Here is a 20,198-nt window from a genome sequence, read left to right on the forward strand (position 1 = left end):
TGGGTTCTCTCTGGTACTCCAGCTTCCTCCCACAGTCCAAAGACATCAAGAGGGGACGAGGCTGATTGATACTCTAAATTGACCGTAGGTGTGACTGTAAGTGTGAATGGTTGTCTGTCTCTCTATGTTGGCCCTGTGATGGACCGGTGACCTGTCCAGGGAGAACCCCGCCTCTCGCCCGAAAGCTGCAGGGATAGAATCCAGCCCCCCGTGACCCTTAACAGGAATAAGCGGTAGAAAATGGATGGATGCCTTTTGCATATTTCTTTGCACTGTTCTGTATTGTCTGTGCATCATAAATTCTCACGTTACCTCACCGAACAACTCATTGTGAATCTTTTTCTACACTGATGCCTTATGTCAGAAATCAAAAAATCTCTCTCTGCACCTGAATAGACTGACTGATAGGAGCGCCCGTCGATGGGAGAAACACTCAAAGAAAAAGGAAAAACACCCCATCTACACTTGATAAGAAGAAAAAAGGCATTTCATAAATACATGATGTTTTCAGTCAGAGAACTACCTCAGGTGTTTTATTACACGTGAAAAAAACAACAACCCTGAAACCGCCATAATTTATACAAATCTCAGGGTGCATCGTGACAAATCAACAGTCTTCTTTTTGTTGGCATCCGTGTCCCAGGATGAGCTCCTCCCACCTGAACTGGTCTGAAGTGGTTTTTGGCATCTTATTCCATTTTCTGACATTCAAGCCATGTGATTTTCTTCTTTTTTTCACCAACCTACCAGTTACTTCCCCTGCAGTACCACTAGGGGGCACCAAATAGCTACCACGAACCTCAATTTTTAAGCGCATTGGAGCATTTTTGGATCACTGGAGAGACACGTTGGGGTAGTACGGAAAAAATGGAATTAATTATTATTATTTTATATCAGTATCGTATTTTTTCGCTCCCTGATGTGTTGGTCTCGTCACCAGATGGGTCACATTTCTCCTCCCTGTCATCCAACATCACACATCTCCACCGTGTCGCATTTCCTCCTCAGTCTTGAAGTCACTCCTACCTGAGAGCGCTCCCCGGACGCGGGTGCTCTCCACTCGTCACATTCACACTCGGCCGTTTGAATGACGCTCTAGCGTGTTTTCCTCTCCGTGGATTTAGACCCGAGTGAAAAAGAAAAAAAAAAGAAAGAAAGAAAAAAGTTGGCACATGTGAGATACTCTTTTGCGTAAAGGACCCTGAATAATGTATTGCGCAGAATCTCTGCTCACTTAGTTGACTGGAGAGAGGCGCATCTCCATCTCACAGGGTGCGAGTGGCGCGCTGAATGGTATTGCACGGGTTCTTTTTGGGGGGGGATACAGAGGGGGACCAAACTTGCGCAAAGATTTGTCACAAGTAGGTGACTGTCACAATGTCAGCCATACGGAGGAAATTTGGAGAGGACTACCAGGTGGTGAACACCAACCGGGGAATGACTTTTTCCGCACCGGTGAAGAAAAAGAGGCAGCGGTTCGTGGAGAAGAACGGACGCTGCAATGTCCAGCACGGTAACCTTGGAGGAGAAACCAGCAGATACATCTCGGATCTCTTCACCACGCTGGTGGATCTCAAGTGGCGTTGGAATCTACTCATCTTCATCCTCACGTATACGGTGGCATGGTTGGTCATGGCTTCCATGTGGTGGGTGATCGCTTACATCCGTGGAGATCTGAGCCACGGCGGCCACGACTCTTCCTACACTCCGTGCGTCGCCAATGTTTATAACTTTCCCTCCGCGTTCTTGTTTTTTATCGAAACCGAGGCAACCATCGGCTACGGCTACCGCTACATCACCGAGAAGTGTCCGGAGGGTATCATCCTCTTCCTCTTCCAGTCGCTGCTGGGCTCCATCGTGGATGCGTTTCTTATCGGTTGCATGTTTATCAAGATGTCGCAGCCGAAGAAGCGCGCAGAGACGCTGATGTTCAGCCAGGACGCGGTCATTTCTCAGCGGGACGGGAAGTTGTGCCTCATGTTCCGAGTGGGGAACCTGCGGAACAGCCATATGGTGTCCGCACAGATCAGGTGCAAACTCATCAAGGTAGGCTACAGGTTGATAAGCGCAGTATAGATTTATATAATTTAACATGTAGACCCACTTCGACATTTTTCTTTTGCTCCATCTCAACTCTTGAAGGGGAACCAAGGGCCGAGACTAAATGACAGCCACTTCATTTGTCCTGAAATTACTCATTATGTTTTATGAGTGCTTCCCGAGTCATGCATTGAATTTCCATTCATCTCCAGAATGAATTGCGTTCCCTGAGGGCCGCACGGAGTTTGCAGAGTTTTAAGAAGAGGCGAGCTGTATTCTAACGAGCGACCATTTACATCTCCCACCTACAGCAACCGTTTCTGTGCATTCCAGGTTTTCTCGGCCTGCACGTCTTGTGCCTCTATACTCTTCCTCCTTAGTCATCTCCGAGCTGCTGAGTGTGTAGTCATGATCATCACAAGCTGCCCCCCTACCCACCCCTAAGTCAGCAGAATAGCTATCAATGGTCTGTATATCTCAGTTCAGCCTCTGCTTCAAACGTCCACAGAGGAGAAGGATGGGTCCCCAGGGGACAGTAGCTGGGGCACTACAGACCAGCCCATCTGTTGAACCACTTCTTGGACTTAGCGGGCCACAATGAGGTAGAGTGTAGAGGCAGAAACACCACTAATCCCTGACATTCATTTTACCTTTGAATGAAGCGCATGCTGGAGCTGAGAATGAAAGGAGACCCAAGGCTGCAGCTCATTATCAGAGAAACTCTTTGTGTCACGCAGCTTTACATGTAAAAGAAACTGCCCCCCCCCCAAGGTCCCCCTCAACAATGTTTCAATAAAATATCAATGGGCTTCATTCATTGAGGGTTCTCAAGTACTGGTTTGTTCCTATGCACTGTAAGACTTTATTTAGCTCTCATAGGCATGTTAGGAGTTACAATTACCCATCAGGCATTGCGACCGATCTGTAGGACGAAGGAAATGCAGTTATAACACAACGTTTTCTTAAAGTTAAGAAAAACAAAATAAATAGAAACGCACATTTTGTTTCTCGTTTTGTCCTTTTTGAGTCTTTTTGTAAATGTTCTTGTTTGAGCAGTGCACAGTTTTTGGAGTTGTTCCAAAATAACGTTGACCCTCACAAAAACGATTCTGATACCTGAACTTGTGTTGAGCGCTGACCCGATACCAGCACGATGTGATGCGCTGTCATTGCTGTGTGACACCCGTCCAAGTTTTATTGTTGCCGTTTTCTACTGAAAAATCTCAACTCTTGCTAGCTTGATTCGGCTGTTCCAAATCAATCAATTCACCGTTGAAATTTTAATGTAACGCCGGTTCAGTGTGAACTCAGTTTCACTTACTGTGTGTGTGTGTGTGTGTGTGTGTGTGTGTGTGTGTGTGTGTGTGTGTGTGTGTGTGTGTGTGTGTGAATGAAAGAGCAAAACATGAAGATGACCTCAGCATCGGAAAACTTGTTATCCAATATCAGGTGTCATCAATTCGTCACTCTGAATATGAATGATGGTCAATTGTGAAATCATGAAGCAGAGACTAAACATTCAACCAGTATCCCAAAATCATGACCTTTGAATCTGATCTTCAGAAAAACAACCTAATTTGACTCTATTTTTGCCAGTGGAAGACCAACACAACTTCTTGTTTTGGCTACTATTTTAGAGCAGTGAAGAAGCATCAACTTCCCATAGGTAGCCAGAGATAATGGCGCTAACGTAGTGTCAGTCTGGTGCGTGGACTTGCACTGGTGCTTGGACTGGCTGAAGGAACTTGTCTATCCATCCACCCAGAAACCCTAAACTTCCCTTTCTCTGGCCACATCGACCAGCTCTGAGTGGGGGATCCCGAGGTGTGCTGGGGCCAGCGTGGCCATATGGTCCCTCAAGCTACAGAACCATCCAGGAAGCATTCCGACCAGATTCCCCAACCACCTCAACAGATTCCCTTCAATGCAAAGGATCAGCGAATCTACTCAAAGTCACGGAGGACTGAACTTCTCACTTTTTCCCTAAGAGTGACACCAGCCCCCCCCCCCCCCCCCGAGGAAACCCATTTTGGTGCTTGCATTCTTGGTCTGGTTCTTTTGGTCATGAAACTTATTTTATGACCATAGAGTAGGAACGAAGGCTGACCGATAGATGGAGATTTTGGCCTTCTGGCTCGGCTCTCTTTTAGTAACAATGGTACAGTGGGTGGAAGGCAAATCAAGGCTCAGATTCTCCAGTCCACCTCACACTCCGTCGTCCCCCGACGCTGCGGAACTAGTCCGTCGAGGCAAATACTCCGCCCTCTCATAGTGGTTCTGGATGGGGTCTTTATTTAGCTGCACAACTTTTGAGCCCACAAGATACGGATGATCTCACGAGGCCGTATTTATTTAGTGTTAGAACCTTGCCTGTGTTTTCGATATACATTCCAGCATTTTCTTGCTCTTTGATTTAACCAGCCACATTTGTAATTCCGCACAGTTTGATTCTAAACCCTCAGCTTGCTATGTTTGCTGAATTTATGGCCGCTTCCTGACATTTCCGTCAAGCTCGCAGCATCAGAAGGACAGCGCTACCTTTCACCGGGACAATCGAGCCTTTTATTTTGTGTTCCGTCGCTGCCATTTCTTATGCATGAGGTTTACTTGTGTCCAGTCCAAACATTAGCAGATATCTAAAGGACACGAGTGCTTTGTTGTGACACACAGTTAGTCACGCTCTGCTCGTCTCCGTGGAGTTGCATGATGATCTCAAGTGACAGTTCACTTTCTGACCCTTAAGGGGAAGTCACTAGAATACTCACCGGTGTATTTGTTAGCATCATCATGTATTTACAAGGTCATACTTCATTCTTTGTGTTGCCCCATTTTGTCGAGACATTATTTATGTGGTGTTCAGTCTCCTTTTTTTATTTGATACAGGTAAAAAAAAAAAAAAAAAAAAGTCCTCAAGGACTGATTTTCTCTTTTATTCCTTTCTCTCTTTTCTTATTAACAGCCTTGAGAGGAAAATAAAAACGAGAAATTGCAATTTTTCACCGCAGCGCACATGGTATCGTGAGCTTTCTGCCTTCGTAGAGGCAGAGAGTGAAGCTCAAGTTGTCTGTAGCAGGATCATCTTTTGCTACAAACTGATCAGGGTTTTTTTTTTTTAGGAAGAGATGCTGGGATGATTTAGAGGATTCTGTATTTGACAGTCCACCTCAACGCATGATTTGAAAAACTGAAACGAAATGTCCACCTATTGAATTCTGACTGAAACCCCAGCAGAAAGCTGCTGCTTAGTGCTGCATAGTAGATACACTGGCTATGCTTCTTCTGCTTTTTCTCCTTTTTTGGTAAATGAACCTGCCAGATTATATCATTTCTGCAAACCAAAGTAGAGTATTTGATGTCTGAAGGGCTCTTAGCCATCTGTTTCACTGTAGGTTTTTTTTTTGTGTGTGTGGGGGTTTTTTTTTTTCTTTTTTTTTTCCGTCTTCTGCCAAACAGTCCCTGGCTGTCTTTCAGAGATCACTTCATTAATATTGGTGATGATCCTGATCTGGGAATTCTGCCAGTAAATGATGCTCTTTAAAATGACGTGTTAATTATCTTTTAAAGCTACGACTTTACATGTGTAGGTGGAAGGTCAGACATCCTGGACGTTTCTAATCGGCTGCTAAAAAAAAAAGAAAAAAGGGTCAAACGCTGAAAAAGCAACAGAAAATAAAACCAAACATATTAAGTCACATTACACATTGGGTTTCCTGTGCGCACGAACATTGTGGCCTTTTCTCTACGGTCTAGATTCCGAGTTCTGTTAGGAAGCCTACTGTGTGCAGTGTAGCGCTGAAGCGCTGCTTGCTGCAGCCTGCTGCTGAAGAGATCGAGTGCTCTAATACGTCTTTTAATGTATGCCAACTGAGCGACGGAGATTTTTAGAGGCCATAAAACTGCAGCCGTTGTGGTATTAGACTGTTGGATCCCCTACTAAGTGGTCTCTACATCAACGACGTAGTACTATGCCAAGTTTGTGGGAACAATGCTGCGGCTCGTTTTTCAGGTAACACACAGCTCAAGGTCACTGTCTGGTGGGTGGCTCACAAAGCTGACCAGGGAAATGAGGCATGCCGCAGTAAATCCTAATGATGTTGCTGTGTAAACGCGCTCTGATCAATTGACATGAGATCGTCAGCGATAGGCACAGCTTGTAAATTCTTATGGGACCTGGATGCTCTGGATTTTATCAAGGAAAGAAGAAGGGGGCCATTTTTTTATCAGCTCTCATGTGAATTACAGGGAAGTGTTCTTATTACAATGCATAGAAGCAGCTGGGGTTTAATTTATTCTATCTATCTATCGATTCATCTGTTGTGTATTTAATTAGATGGTGAACACTTCATTCTTTAAGTATGAATTCACGTATCGATTGAGTCAAAAAAATTTTTTGTTTCTTTTACTTTGCTGGCTTTCTATCAACATTTTGTGGTAAGAATGTATCTTAAATGTATAACAAAGGGTTTATTAACATAATAGTTTGCAGCAGAAGGAGCATTGCCACAAAACCTTTTTACCTCTGCTAGGAAAGTCATGTTTTTCGAGCGTTCCCAGGTTTGTGCAAAAGTACGAGGCTGAATTTCACTAAAATTTGTGTAACATTGTGGCCCAGACCAGGGAGAATCCAGTCAATATGAAGTGGATTTATTTCACGTAGCGAAAAATGACATTTTTGCATCCAAAGGTTGGAGCCAGGAGACGTCAGTTGAAACCCACTCACTGTAGAGGTGATAAACCATGTGCAGTACCATAGTTGACCATCAAAAAAGGGCATTTCCCATCATTTCCTCATAGCCAGGTTAGCTTTTTACGCTTAAAACGATTATCGGTGCGTGGATATAGCTGAATTACGGAATACTCAAGGGGCCGCGTGGTTTCTCTGGATGTTAAACACTGGTTGCCACCTTCCATTGTATGCAAGAAGAAAAGTGAGGTTGAGGTGGTCGTCGCAGTGCCCATAGCTGACTTTGAGCACTTACACCGAATGTTTGATATGCTCGAAAGGAACTACGGTGTATCTGACATTGAAACACTGCAGGGAATCTAAGCGCTAGTTTTAAATAATTGGCAGATGTGGGACACTGCAGGCACTATGATGTACTACCCTGCCATGCTAACAGAGTTCCCTTCTGGTTGCTTGGTTGTCTATGAGCAAACTGTTGCTGGTTGCTGGTCCCTGCAGAGGACAGTCTTGTGCGGGGGAATCGTGTAGTTTGGCGATGACTTGGATGCATCTGTATCAATTAAGTTCTGCTAGCAGCGGCAGCTAGCATGCACAGAGTCGATGTCAGAGAGCTACTGCGGGGGAACCCTCTGATGTCTCATCTTTTGCCTATTCTTATTTTTAAAAAAAACCAAAACAAACACAAACATTTTTTGTTGTTGTTACTTTCTGACTTTGATTATAAATTCTATCAGAGGAAAAATGATTCCCTGGCAGAGCTGTGCATTTCTCCATATACATAATACATATTAACTTAAAAAGATAACTGCCCTTGAATTTTCATTAATATTAATGCAGTTTTCATTAATAAATCAATAGAGTGCGATGATGCACTGACCCCTGGCAGCACTGGCGGCGTACAGTTCTAAAATGGAATAACATCTGGTGTAGCAGCATCGTACGGAGGTAACACACACATCTTACAAGGAGAAAAGTGCTAAGACAAGAGAGGAAGAAATTTTTAAAAAGTGGTAAACAGAATGGAACAACAAAAAAAGGCTATGGGGAGAGAGTGACACTTGTCAAGAGAATGTCGTCTTGGTAGTTTAGCCCACAGTGGGAGATAAGAGATCAAGGCTTGCAGTTGAAGATAGACAGGCAATGGTGCGGGCGTTCAGCAAGACAGGGAGGCGACATGTGATCATGACTTGTCACATCTGTTACCGTCTGACTGGTGAGTAAGAGAGGAAAAGCTGGTTTAGCTTTAATGCCGCTGTCAGGAGGAGATTGGCAGCTTAAACCCCAGCGTGAGCGTCTTGTTTGATGATCACTCAAAAGTTGCACATAAACACAAATTACCCGGTCTGACATGGGGTCGGACTTAAATGTGCACGCCTACACGCAAACACACTTTCCCTATGATTTGTGGGTGTGTGTGGGTGGGTGTGTTTCTTTCGCATACACAGGCACACCTGCACATACTGAGGAGGAAGTGAGTCACTGGGGAGGGGGCCTGCTTTCACTCAACCTGAATCTCAGGTGGCTCAGTAAATGAAGCACTCTCTCTATATAAAGACCATTAATTTCCCCTTGTGGCACAGATGTTTTTCGCAGCAGTAAGAGAACACACACAAGTCTCTCACCTTGTTGAAACCTTTCACTGTCAAGCAGGATTTTCCTTCCTTGGCAGAGCTATAACTTTGTCCATAGTGTTAATCATTGAAACTCTATGAAAATAGCTCTCTCAACCACGATAACCCAGACATGACTTCCTAGAAATCACTTTTTCTTGCATGTAAAATGAGACGCCTGCCTAGTTACAACTAATATTTCTAATTGTTGGTATGGACTCAACATATCAGTACAACTTCTTCCTTCTAAATATAGATATGTAGAAATATGGAGGACTCAGCGGTAAAAGTTTAAAGGCATATATTTCTGAGCCTTTACCTACATTTATGTACAATTATATCACAATATGACAGTCAAACTTCAATAAGCAAGTATTTCACACATCAGGATAATTTAAAGCGCAGTCAAAAGAAGAATCACATTTTTTTTTTTGGTGTGCTTATTTGTTTAAAGTTAGCCGGGAAGACAACTTGCGCAAATAACTAAGCAAATAACTCATCTAAAATCAGTAAATTGACATTTTCATGCCTCGAAACCTGCGGCAGACCTGGCCCAGAGGCGTAATGTTCTCTGGTCGTCCGTCCCATCGTTGCCAACGCCATAAATCCACTGGGATTCAAGACTGAACCGAACAGACTTTGGTGGTCAAAGGTCAATGTCACTGTGAATGCACACGAGTCTCACATCCCAGGGTCAGGTTGAGATACTTTCTTCAAATTTGGCACAAACATCACCTGGGGCTCAGGGTTGAACTGAAAAGTTTTCTAGATTGGTCAAAGGTCAAGGTCACTGTGACCTCGCAAGTATGCAATACTTGTCTCTTTTAACTCTCAATCTCTGAAAGGCCTGAAGGGAATTCATTCAGATTTGACACGAATGTCCACTGGGACTCGGGGATGAACCGATAAGATTGCGGCGATCAAAAGCCAAGGTTAATGTCACGTCACGTCACGTGAACACAAGTTTTTTTCAGGATTGCATAAGTGAATTTCCTCAAATATAGTAAAAAGTTCCACCGGGACGCCAGGATGACCCTGTAGGACATTTGAGGTCAAAGGTCACTGTGACAGGCACACATTGCTCATATGACTTCCATTTAGAGGCAACGGTAGATGGTAGCCCTCCCCTTCTCACCTTCCTCTCAACAAGACCGCTGATAAACACATTTTCCAAAAACTGTGACTTTAATACCGAGAGGAAGTTTGCATCTTTCACGAGCAATATTAACATGAACTAGTGATGTATACATATTTTTTTTTAAATAATAAGATTCGGAAGTTAGAGGAGAGACAGTAAATACGCTTTTTGCTTTTCATCTTTCACTCCGTTACGCTGGCAGAGTTTTGCCCCCGTCTTAACTTGAGTCGACATGCAACATCAGCTCCCTGTCCGCCGCCAGGGAGCAGCCATCAGCGATACAGCATGATGTGTGACACTTTTCCCTCACCGAGCCGAGCCGGGGATCTTCGGGCACAGACGTCTTCCTGTGAAATGTCACACCCTTCTGTCCTCAACGTCACTGTGAATACAAATGACAGCCTGTTTTACCATCTGTGGACTAAGTGGCTCCTCACTCCAAGGGCCATGAAACAACACTTTACATGAAGTGACAGGGAGAGGTATTTGCATCGTGCCCTTGAAGAAGACGACTTGCTATAAATTTAACATTGTTCATTGGGACGGTCTGTCTCATGTGCGTGATCTTTTTTCTTGTTTGTTTGGGGTTTTTTTGTCTATTGGTGTTGTTTTATTTTCTTCCAGATCCTTGAGCTTTCTTTGGAACTCGACATTTTAGTCCAACGGCTACAAGAGCGCTTCATTTGATTGGGCTTGTTGTTTTTTTTCAAGAGCGGTCATTAACTTTGTCTTTACATTTATTGACACTTCTCCTTTGAGGCCGGGTCACCGCAGAGAGTTTTTAAGCGCTCTTAACATGCTGGCAACGGGGAGGGAGGTGTGTGCAGTTGAAAGATGACCACAAATGGCTCAAACTATAAATGTTAGAAAATTCCCATGTTGGCTGACAGAAATGTGGGAGACCGCCGCTCTTAACAGCTTTATTTTTACTTCTACCCGGTTTGCCTGTCAGTCCACAGACACATTAAAAGCATGTTTCAGTAAGATGAGATAAGGTGAGATGAGATAACCCACAATGGTGAAATCTCTAATGTTAACATCAATAAAGGGATAGAGAACATAGAGTAGCAAAAGCAGAAGATGTCATGTAAAAAGAAAAGAAATGTACAAAAACAGGAACATTAGAGAGATTCTTCACAGGGGTGTATGGTTCTACTACGTATTACTAAGTATGAACCCCCCCCCCCAAAAAAATCCTCTGCAAAAAGCATCAAGATTTCCTCTGTGATGGTGGCTCAGGTCCGGTAAACAAAGAGTTAAGGGTTCGATCCCCCATTCAGCTCCTCCAGAGAGAATGTTGAAGTGTCCTTCAGAAAGATTCTTAACCTCTAATTGCTGGTAATGCTATCACTGTGTGTGTGTGTGTGTGTGTGTGTGTGTGTGTGTGGGTGTGCGTGCATGTGTGAATTAGTGTGCACCCTCAGCCAACAGTGTGCGAGTGTGTTGTAAAGCACTTTGAGTTGTCTGTAAACCCGGATAGCTCTACATAAATGCCATCCATGTACCATTTGACCTCACCTCTAAGAGGAAAAATGCATTTAATAAAACGGTGTAATTTTAAAGAAACATATCAGCCTGTCAAAGGAACAGTGCCATCAGAGGTGTGTTTCAAGGTCCCCCCACCCCTCCATTCTCATTCTCTTCCTCCTTTGGTGAGGATTACAGAAGCCGCCCTCAACAGCTCTAAAGTGAAGTCCCTCCCCGACATCTCATCTCATGTGGAACCGTGTCAAATCACAGAAGAAAATTAGTTTCTCCAAGCTATTTCATGGGATCCTTAACTCTGCCTCCGTTACAAATCCACCGGGGTTTCACCTGTGAAATATACATACGCACATACACAACAAAAGAGATGTAAAAGACAGTCCTGGCAGGCGAAGCAGGCTCAATGGACCGCACACCAGTCATCCTCTGGGTCAAACTAACCCAGTAGCCATGCTAGTAAAGCTGGATAAAGTCGGGCCGCCCCGATGAGGCGATGCCTCACCTGAGGCCTTCTCTTGATGTTATTCCCCTCTGTCATGAATCAGCAACACCTGCTTTATTCATTATTCTTATTCAGTGTTCTCTCTCTCTTCATTTGTTGTGTTTCATACATAAACTCTATGTGGTGGTGGTGGTGGGGGTTCAGGGGTTCGTTAGGCATGTTAGCTCATAAAAAAATTACGGTAACTATCAGTTAATTTAGTAATTTTTTATTCTCCTTTTGCAGAAGCTGAAAATTTTCAGACAACCTGATTTTAGAAGTTGAAGGGTATTTACACCCTTGGAGGTAGTTTGCTCAGGTGTGAATCACTGACTGACTGACTTCTTGCATTTTGCTCTTGGATGAGAATTGTTTTACGCAAAATACCAGGCTCCCCTAAATGTACCTACACAAACCACCATCCATCACCCGTTCATTGGTCAGAAATCTCGTGGGTTTTGCGGACTGATAAAGGACACCTTATTTTCTCGCGGTATATCTTTTCAAAATGAAGTAGCACAGCTAACAGCTAGCAGTCAGAACTGTTAGCGCAGCGCGTCAGCAACACAGCGGCCTATGTTGGCTGCTTTGATCCAAGAATGTACGATGCATCCTGCACCTGCATCAGATGGTGGTTGGGTCATGTTCTTCCGCACAAAAAAAATTGCTCCATAGTTCCAGCCCCCCCCCCCCCACACACACACACACACACACACAACCCCCAGTGGACAGGCAATATAGAAAATGGATGGATGGAGGTTTATTGTAAGAGTTTTTTGTTTGCAGATGCGGTTGTCAAACTATATAAGATGTACAATCACGTACACAAAAAATAAACTTCTTAGATCATAATAGATCATAAAGAGGGTTTGTTGAATTCAGACAGGAAATAGGTCAGAATACTCCTTAAAAACACATGGATTAAATCTTCTGATGGTAAAGTTAAAAAAACCCTGAATCAATAACCCTTGTGTGCTGCTTGTGGTAACAAGTCCTGGTCATTTGTGTCTCCAGTCTCGGCAGACCCCCGAGGGAGAGTTCTTGCCTCTGGATCAGTGTGAGCTGGACGTGGGGTTTGGGACGGGGGCCGACCAGCTCTTCCTCGTCTCGCCCCTCACCATCTGCCACGAGATCAACACCAACAGCCCGTTCTTCGATCTGTCTCAACGCTCCCTCATGAACGAGCAGTTCGAGATCGTCGTCATCCTCGAAGGCATCGTGGAGACGACCGGTTAGAGAAAATCTTTTATTTTTTATTTATTTATTTATATATTTTTACGTATAAACCTCCTTTCTCCTAATCATTTCATCATAATTCATCCTGTGGCATTTTTTTTTCAGGATTATAAAATTAAATATTAAGCGGAATGTTTAATTTCATGGTCTTTAATTATTCAATAGCACAAGCTCTTCTTCTCTGTCATATTTTTTTTCCCCCGTATCTCCGTCTCTCTTCTCCCTGAAGCATTTCTCCACTTTTCATTTCAGCTCCCCGTCTGGCTGCCTGTTCATTTTTATTTAATAGCTCAATTTTCCTTGTAACATTACAGCCTTTTCACTCATCTCCTCTTTGTCTTTTTCCTGTAGTTATTTTCACTGCTACATCAATGTCTCTTCTTTCTCCATCGTAGGTATGACATGTCAGGCGCGGACTTCTTACACCGAAGATGAAGTCCTGTGGGGTCATCGTTTCCTCCCTGTCATGTCACTAGAAGAGGGTTTCTTCAGGGTTGACTACTCCCAGTTTCACAACACCTTTGAGGTCCCGACTCCTCCCTACAGCGTGAAAGAGCAGGAGGAGAAGTCCTCGCTGACATCCCCCAACCCTCTTCCTGTTGCCCCCACACCCTCCTCGCCTCTGCTGGCGAACATCGGCCGCGGAGGACGCAGGGAAAGGCTCCTGTCAGCCGACTATGCAGACCACATTGAAGACCACTCCTCTAGACTGCCCAGCAAACTCCAACGTATGAGCTCCTCCAAAGAGGATCAGCTGTGGAAGGGGCTGAAGACGGGTTCAGTCTTACCTGGTGGGAAGGCTTCCAGCACAGGAGACCTGCCGGTGAGCATTCAGAGGCTGAGGTCCAGCTCCATCCCTGCTGCTAGGCAGGGACAGCTGGAGGAGCAGGTCCAGCTGTTGGCCCTGGAAGGAGAAACTGAGGAGGGGGAGGTGGAGAAGCACAGACTCCCAGCAACCATTAGCACCATCACTGCTCCAACACCAGCCCCAATCCCCTTCGCGGGGGGTCGGCCAGAGGACAACTTACCCCCAAAACTACGCAGGATGAATGCAGACCGCTGACTTCTGCTACCTTTCAGACTAAAAACTCTTTTGAACCAGGCTTGATGGGCATTGCATATAAATACTACTGTGATATAACTTATATTTTCCCGTGGTATTTTACATTTACTTACTGGCTTTGTACTAGGTTGACTATTGCCACAAATAGAAGGACGACACCAATAAGCCATCCATCCGCTCATACTGTGAGTCATTTTTGATAGATCACCATCTGTGCCCCCCCACTGACTTCTAACACTTCTGTCCTAGTGCGCCTTTCTTTCACTTCTGTTCAACACTTCTGTTCTTTCTCAATCTACTACACTGGTTTTCAGCACATCAAGCACCAAGGTCACAAATAACACTTTTATGAAATGACCGTTTGCTACCCCCCTCTTGATAAGTGTTTGTCCAGCGAGGTATATGCTTTTGGATAAGGTGTGTGTGTGTGTGTGTGTGTGTGTGTAGAGTAAGATTTTTAATGGTGGAGTTTCATTGCCTACCCAAAACCAAAAACGATGGCGGTATAGAAGATGGTCCATCGCTTTAAGTAGGCTGCATGTCTAGCAGGCAGGTCTCTACGAAAATACAGCAATGATTCTAAGCACGTGTTCTTGCTAAAACACAAGGAAGTGCAAATTAGGTTGAGCACAGGTTGACAGCAACAACAACAACAACAACAAAACAGCAAGAAATGGGTGTTCGAGTTCTGTTCACAGCATTGCATTTCACAGCATTGCATTTCACAGCATTACCTTTGGCCGGTGTTCTTTTTTTTTGCGTGTGCACAAAACTAATCAGAGGTCATCTGTCTCAACATGGTTTCGGGAGTCTGTTGTTAATCAACAGCAATGAAATAAGGTTCTCTAAGCTACGACATGAAATGAACCCCTGCCCAGAGAACTAAGTCGCTGAACAAGGGGTTGTGTGTGTTAAAGGGTCCATGTGCCCACCATGAGTCCAAGGTCAAGGTTAAAGAATAGGCCGGAGTGGTACAGTGGTTTGGGGGGGTATTAAAAACCTAGCGGCTCTGTATTGGCTGTAATGGGACAATCCCATCAGCAGAGTCGCTAGCTGGGTTTCCATCGCTCTGTTTTTATGCGCATTTTAAAGTATCACATCAGGGAAGGATGACGGAAATGCCAAGTTAAAAAAAAAAACATTTAAAAAGGAATCTCGTATGAATTTTGACGCTCGCTTTAGGGGATTTTTGACTTGTGTGAAAATTATTAGCCAACTGGGAGATGGAGACACATTTGTTAAAAACGTTCTGACCTGGCAACCATTAGCCTCCTGTGACAGCCGTTTCTGCTGACGAAGTCTTTCTGGTTCCCCCGTTACACACGACAACACAGCTGGTAACAACAGCAACACACGCCTGTGGACCGATGAGGCAACCTAGTTGTCAGTAGATGTTGCCAGGGTGACTATTAGTTTTGTCGACGCTTCTACATTTTATTACAAGCCATGGTAGGCTACGTTCCCTTTACCTCTGTCCTCTGACCAAACTAGCGTAGGTTATACCATCTGACATTTAATGGAAACACACCTAATTCCCTTGTATTTTTCTTTTTTTTGGAAAACTTTCCAAAGATTCGCATTGCAAGGAGATGAAAACCAGGCTAAAGAGGTACACGAAACAATCTAGAAAGGCTCAAGCGAAGCCGTGATGCTAGAATCAATCTTAACATGTTTGTGCAAAATTCGCGCAGCAAAATAGGAACAGTGGGGCTTCATTCACAAAAAAGGTTCTTCCGTTCTTTCTGTTACAGGAGGTACACAGAAGATCTCAAGGGCAAGGAGTATAGCCATTAAGCTTTCCTGTCTGTCTTTTAGACTACTTTTTTATGTACAAGTGCATTTCATGAACACGGCCCACTGTTTTTCATTTTCACGAGCGCAGTTTCAGTCGTAATATTCACATATTCACAGGTGCGTATAAACTTCCTTAAAGAGACAAAAACATTTTTCTAACCAATCGATCTATGGAGTCAAACCTAATCACAGAGACAGCTACAACTTTTTGCCAATGACTCTGGCCATAAAAATAAAAAGGTCTACCTCTGAAATTAAGCGCCCGTTGCTTCAAAAATGACATTTTCCAATAGCAAATCGATGCTCCGGACTATAAACGGTATAACTGACAGGCAGGAGCAGACAGCTGGACGTGTAGCGGCGTAGGGAGAGTCGGGTTTAGTGAACGGTCAGTTTACTCAATAAAAAAACAAAACAAAACACTGATACACAGTCAAGTTGTTACTGCATATTTATTTCTACTATAATCACTTGTACTGTATGTTTGTTTCTTGTTATCTATTTACTACTGTGTAAAAGAAGTGGTTGTGGACACTGTTTTAAAACTTCCATGTGGCATTTTAGTCATTGCCATCTTGGTGGATTTTTTTTGTTTTATTTTTGAGCAGCATGTGACTATACTTGGACGAAAGGATGGCAAAACGGAAGAAAACGGCAACTCGACTTCTTTCTTGAGGAGGTGGAGTCGCCCCCTGCTGGCCACGAGAAATTCCTAAGGCTGCATTGTTTAAACTTTTCCGAGCTGGACGATACGTCTGTTGCCATCACGGCATGATTTTTATCTGTTTTTAATGGCACGTCATCCCAGATCAGAAACTTTCTTTCATTATGCATCGATTTATCTAAACAGAAACAAATGCAGAGATGCTGACATCAGGGGAACAAATGTGTTAATGCTCATATTAAAAGGTAACTAAAACTTCCTATTGCAACTGATGAATAATAAATTCTTTTAAGTCCCGTTGTGAGTACAATCTTTGTTCTTTTTGTGACCATGTAGAAACTGCTTCATCACCGTGTCTAGTTTATTTTGGCTGACTGCGTTCAACACCCGGAGAATCCATCAGCGGTTCATGTGTCACCTGCTGTGATGGTTAAGCCAACATTCATCAAATATTAAAGCCTTCTACAGGAGTATGAGCTGTGGAGAAAACTCCAGACTTAAATCCTCCGACAGTGTTTAAGCCCTGACGGATGAATTAAAGTACTTTGCTCTCTCTCTTTTACTTACTTGAAATCAAATCTCTTGACCTTTCTCTGCTGGTTATCGGATTCGGTCAATTAATTTAGGCATCGCGAAGCCTGCAGAAAGTCCTAATGTTTGCCAGACGGCTCAGTGGCGTGCTGGTTAATTTAGTCTCGGATTGAGATGGCAGCGCTCCAACAGGAGGGATATTTTTCAGACATCCGAGAACCTCAAGAACCGAATTTGTCATAGCTTTAAACAGAATTTTGCTTACGTAACACTTTGACAGTGCAAATGACCTCCGTCCAGCTTTAGATAACATTAACTGAAACAAACGAGGGTGGGAAGAATAAATCGGACTACATTTCATACAGACATAATAATGTATAATGACGGCTTCAGCTGAGAAGGAAATCTGTTTTGCTCATTCATCCGTCATTAAATGAACGTCTCCAATTTTCACTTTAACAGCGCTTCCTTCAAGGTTATTATCGTCATCTGCTAAAGATTCTCAGAATCGGCGGGGATGCCTGATAATACTGCCGTCAGTACTGGCTTACATTTTCTTTTTTAAATATCTTGGTCTAAAAAATCCGTGGTTCATGTTGGGTAAACGATGTAGTGTATTCACGGCCTTCTCCAGTTGTTTCCTCACATTCAAATGGTTTGTCAGTGTGTACAAAATAAGTTTTATACAGAAAACATCGACAGTCAGAAGTAAAAAGCTATTGTCGTGGCGCAACGTAGCGTTAGCGCAAGTTTCAAATCTGGATTATAGATTTTAAAACACATTTGCAATCCATTTTTAAATTCTTTTTTTTGGGTACAATCGGCTTATTTAAAAGGACATTTAAAATGACATTGTATGGCTTTTATTTCTGAAACAGCGTATTTACTTAATCCCCTTTGGTCCCCTGCAGATACGAGCTCCCTCCAAGGCTCTCGTCCTAGTCGCTCTAAAGTGGCATGTGACTGCTTCTTCAATCGCTCCCAGCAGACCTGGACTCATAATTACCGTGGCTGCTGGTGGGCTTCCATCATTTCAGTGTAAAGTAAAACTGCTTTCCTTTACATCAGTGAATATTTATAAAAATTAGACAGAACATTGGACTTTGTCCCGTATCTCAATATCTGTTGTACCACAAAACAATTTACAGTGAAATCAATGTCTACTTTACATAAAACATTCTAATTCCAGCAGTTAAAGGTCCCTCACATTTCAAAAGCGTTGTCCTGGAAGTTGTACACTCTCTCGGAGACAGATGTGGGCGCATGATGTTGTGTGGGCTTCAACTATGTACGTGTGAATGTTTATCTCCATGCCTCGGGAAATAGGGTGAAGCACTCTCAGGAGAAACACGGCAATCAGATCACACATACGCATTTAACCAGATGCTCATCCATAGTCAATGAGTACAAAAAAACACAAACCAAACCAGTGGCTCGTCTGAAGCGCTGAGCCAGTTGTCCTGTGAGTTGGACCATCGTTTCCGCTGCATTCTCCTCTGCGCCTCCTGGCGTGGATACCAAAAAGGTGTACAGCTGTCAATCGCCTAACTAGACAGTTTACAGCGTCCAAAAGAAGTCCCTTATATTTTATTCATCACCAAATTGTCATAGGAAATTGTATATATTACATATCTTTGTTCACCAGGAGAGACCATGGTTATCATTGTTTACTGAGACGTGCTCACAGGCTCGGCTCTACCCTACAGAATCTCTCTCTCTCCCTCCTTGAGTCACTATTTCTCTGCCGTGTCCTTTCAAAGTACCAGACTGTGACGTGGAAAAAGTTTGGGTAAAGCGTTCCCTGGATGAAAAATATAATAATCTCACTGTAATTTTGCAAACAATTAAAAAAATAAAGCCAGCTTTCATTTTTTTTTCCACCTGGCATTGAAATAATCAGCAGTATTGTGAAGCAAGAGCCAAGCGCATGATGAAGTATTTTCTTTGGTTTTTAGGATTAAGGATTAAATAGTAGTTAATCATATTATATCATGAACTGATTTTAAATGTGGGGGTGGCCCGGTAGTGCAGTGGTTAGCGCTGTCGCCTCATAGCAAGAAGGTTCTGGGTTCGAGTTCCAGTTGGGGCACGGGATCTTTCTGTGTGAGTCTCCATGTTCTCCCTGTTCCTGTGTGGGTTCTCTCTCGTACTCCAGCTTCCTCCCACAGTCCAAAGACATCAAGAGGGGACGAGACTGATTGATTCTCTAAATTGACTGTCAGTGTGACTGTGAGTGTGAATGGTTGGATGGATTTTAAATGTAGTTTTAAGGAAGTCAACTTAGTAGTTCAGGTGCTGGTTTGATCTACCACCATGTGGGCGGCATGGCTCAGGGGTAGAGTGGCCGTCTAGCAAGCGAAGGGTCGCTGGTTTGATTCTCGACCCCCGGTGACCATGTCGAAGTGTCCTTGAGCAAGATACTGGACCCATAATTGCTCCTGATGAGTAGGTTGGTGCCTTGCATGGTAGCCTCCACCATCAGTGTGTGAGTGTGTGTGTGTGAACGGGTGAATGAAACGACACTGTAAAGTGCTTTGAGTGCCGCTGAGGTGTAAAAGCGCTATATAAAATTGAGTCCATTTACCATTACATGACTGGCACGTCAAGCTTGATAAACTGGTTTCCTGTTTGATGTTTGATAACCAGCTGCCCCGTAAGGTTAAGAGAGATGATGACATGTTTCCTGTTTCAATGACAAAACATATGAACTGAATCTTCAATTCAACAATATGCAATATACCTAAAATCCTGCTGAAATGTGAGACATCTTGACAGAACAAATCTGACATTGACATGATAACCTGCCAATATTGAATGTAAGACACACAAAGTGAATGGGACTAATGGAGTATGCATTCTATCTGTTAGCCAAATGGATGTGTGGAAGGTCACTTCTCTTTTCACAACAGTTATTGCAGCATTTCTGATGTGAAACTGATCCTAATGGATTATCTGCCCAAATGATCCTGCAGTTTGATGGGATTACAGACATAATCTTGGTAATCCTGACTGAGTCTGACTGATTTCCTCGATCACGAAACAGAAATACCAACATGTTCGCAGTTAATGACTACAAATCCTTTAGTGTGAAAGGAACAGAGCCGGAAAATAGAGTGTAATCCTTCAGAAGCCAATGAGAGCGAGCTGACCAGGAAGTGTCCCCAACTAGATATTGCATACCTTGTGTATGTAACGTTAGCTCGAACGTTAGCAACTACAGTAATTAGCATGAGCTTCCAGCTCACCTCCAGCTTGCACTTCACTTTATCTTAGGAATTTTTCACTCTGTTTCTGCTTTTATTTTCAAAACATTGCACAAATGACCACATGGCGACTAATTTCTTTTTTTCCCTCATGTATGATCGCGTGTGTTCCCGGGAGCCCCTTGAACCGCCACTCTACAATAGTTAGGGAAAGAATGGCGAATGTTTGTTCCTGCATACTGGCTGTATTGTCTGACGTGAGAGTTCTT

General features: G+C 43.5%; 1 protein-coding gene across 1 annotated transcript; it reads left to right on the top strand.

Annotated features, from left to right (window-relative positions):
- Positions 1-862: 862 nt before the first annotated feature.
- On the top strand, positions 863-16,486 carry LOC147239646 (G protein-activated inward rectifier potassium channel 1-like). The gene is made up of 3 exons (XM_086194450.1): positions 863-2,046; positions 12,453-12,669; positions 13,070-16,486. The coding sequence occupies exons 1-3, from the start codon at positions 1,378-1,380 to the stop codon at positions 13,735-13,737; spliced, it is 1,554 nt and encodes a 517-aa protein (XP_086050576.1). The 5' UTR covers positions 863-1,377; the 3' UTR covers positions 13,738-16,486.
- The last annotated feature ends 3,712 nt before the right edge of the window (positions 16,487-20,198 follow it).

This window comes from Aulostomus chinensis, chromosome 23 (assembly GCF_037954235.1).
Source record: "Aulostomus chinensis isolate RoL2024-O1b breed Wild chromosome 23, RoL_Achi_v1.0, whole genome shotgun sequence".
Classification (NCBI taxonomy): Eukaryota; Metazoa; Chordata; class Actinopteri; order Syngnathiformes; family Aulostomidae; genus Aulostomus; species Aulostomus chinensis.

Bases quoted from the DNA above. Each gene is read 5' to 3' on its own strand.
- LOC147239646 (XM_086194450.1), top strand. From the start codon at position 1,378: ATGTCAGCCATACGGAGGAAATTTGGAGAGGACTACCAGGTGGTGAAC. The intron at 2,047-12,452 runs GTAGGCTACAGG...TTGTGTCTCCAG, and splicing joins TCAGGTGCAAACTCATCAAG to TCTCGGCAGACCCCCGAGGG. The intron at 12,670-13,069 runs GTTAGAGAAAAT...TCTCCATCGTAG, and splicing joins AGGCATCGTGGAGACGACCG to GTATGACATGTCAGGCGCGG.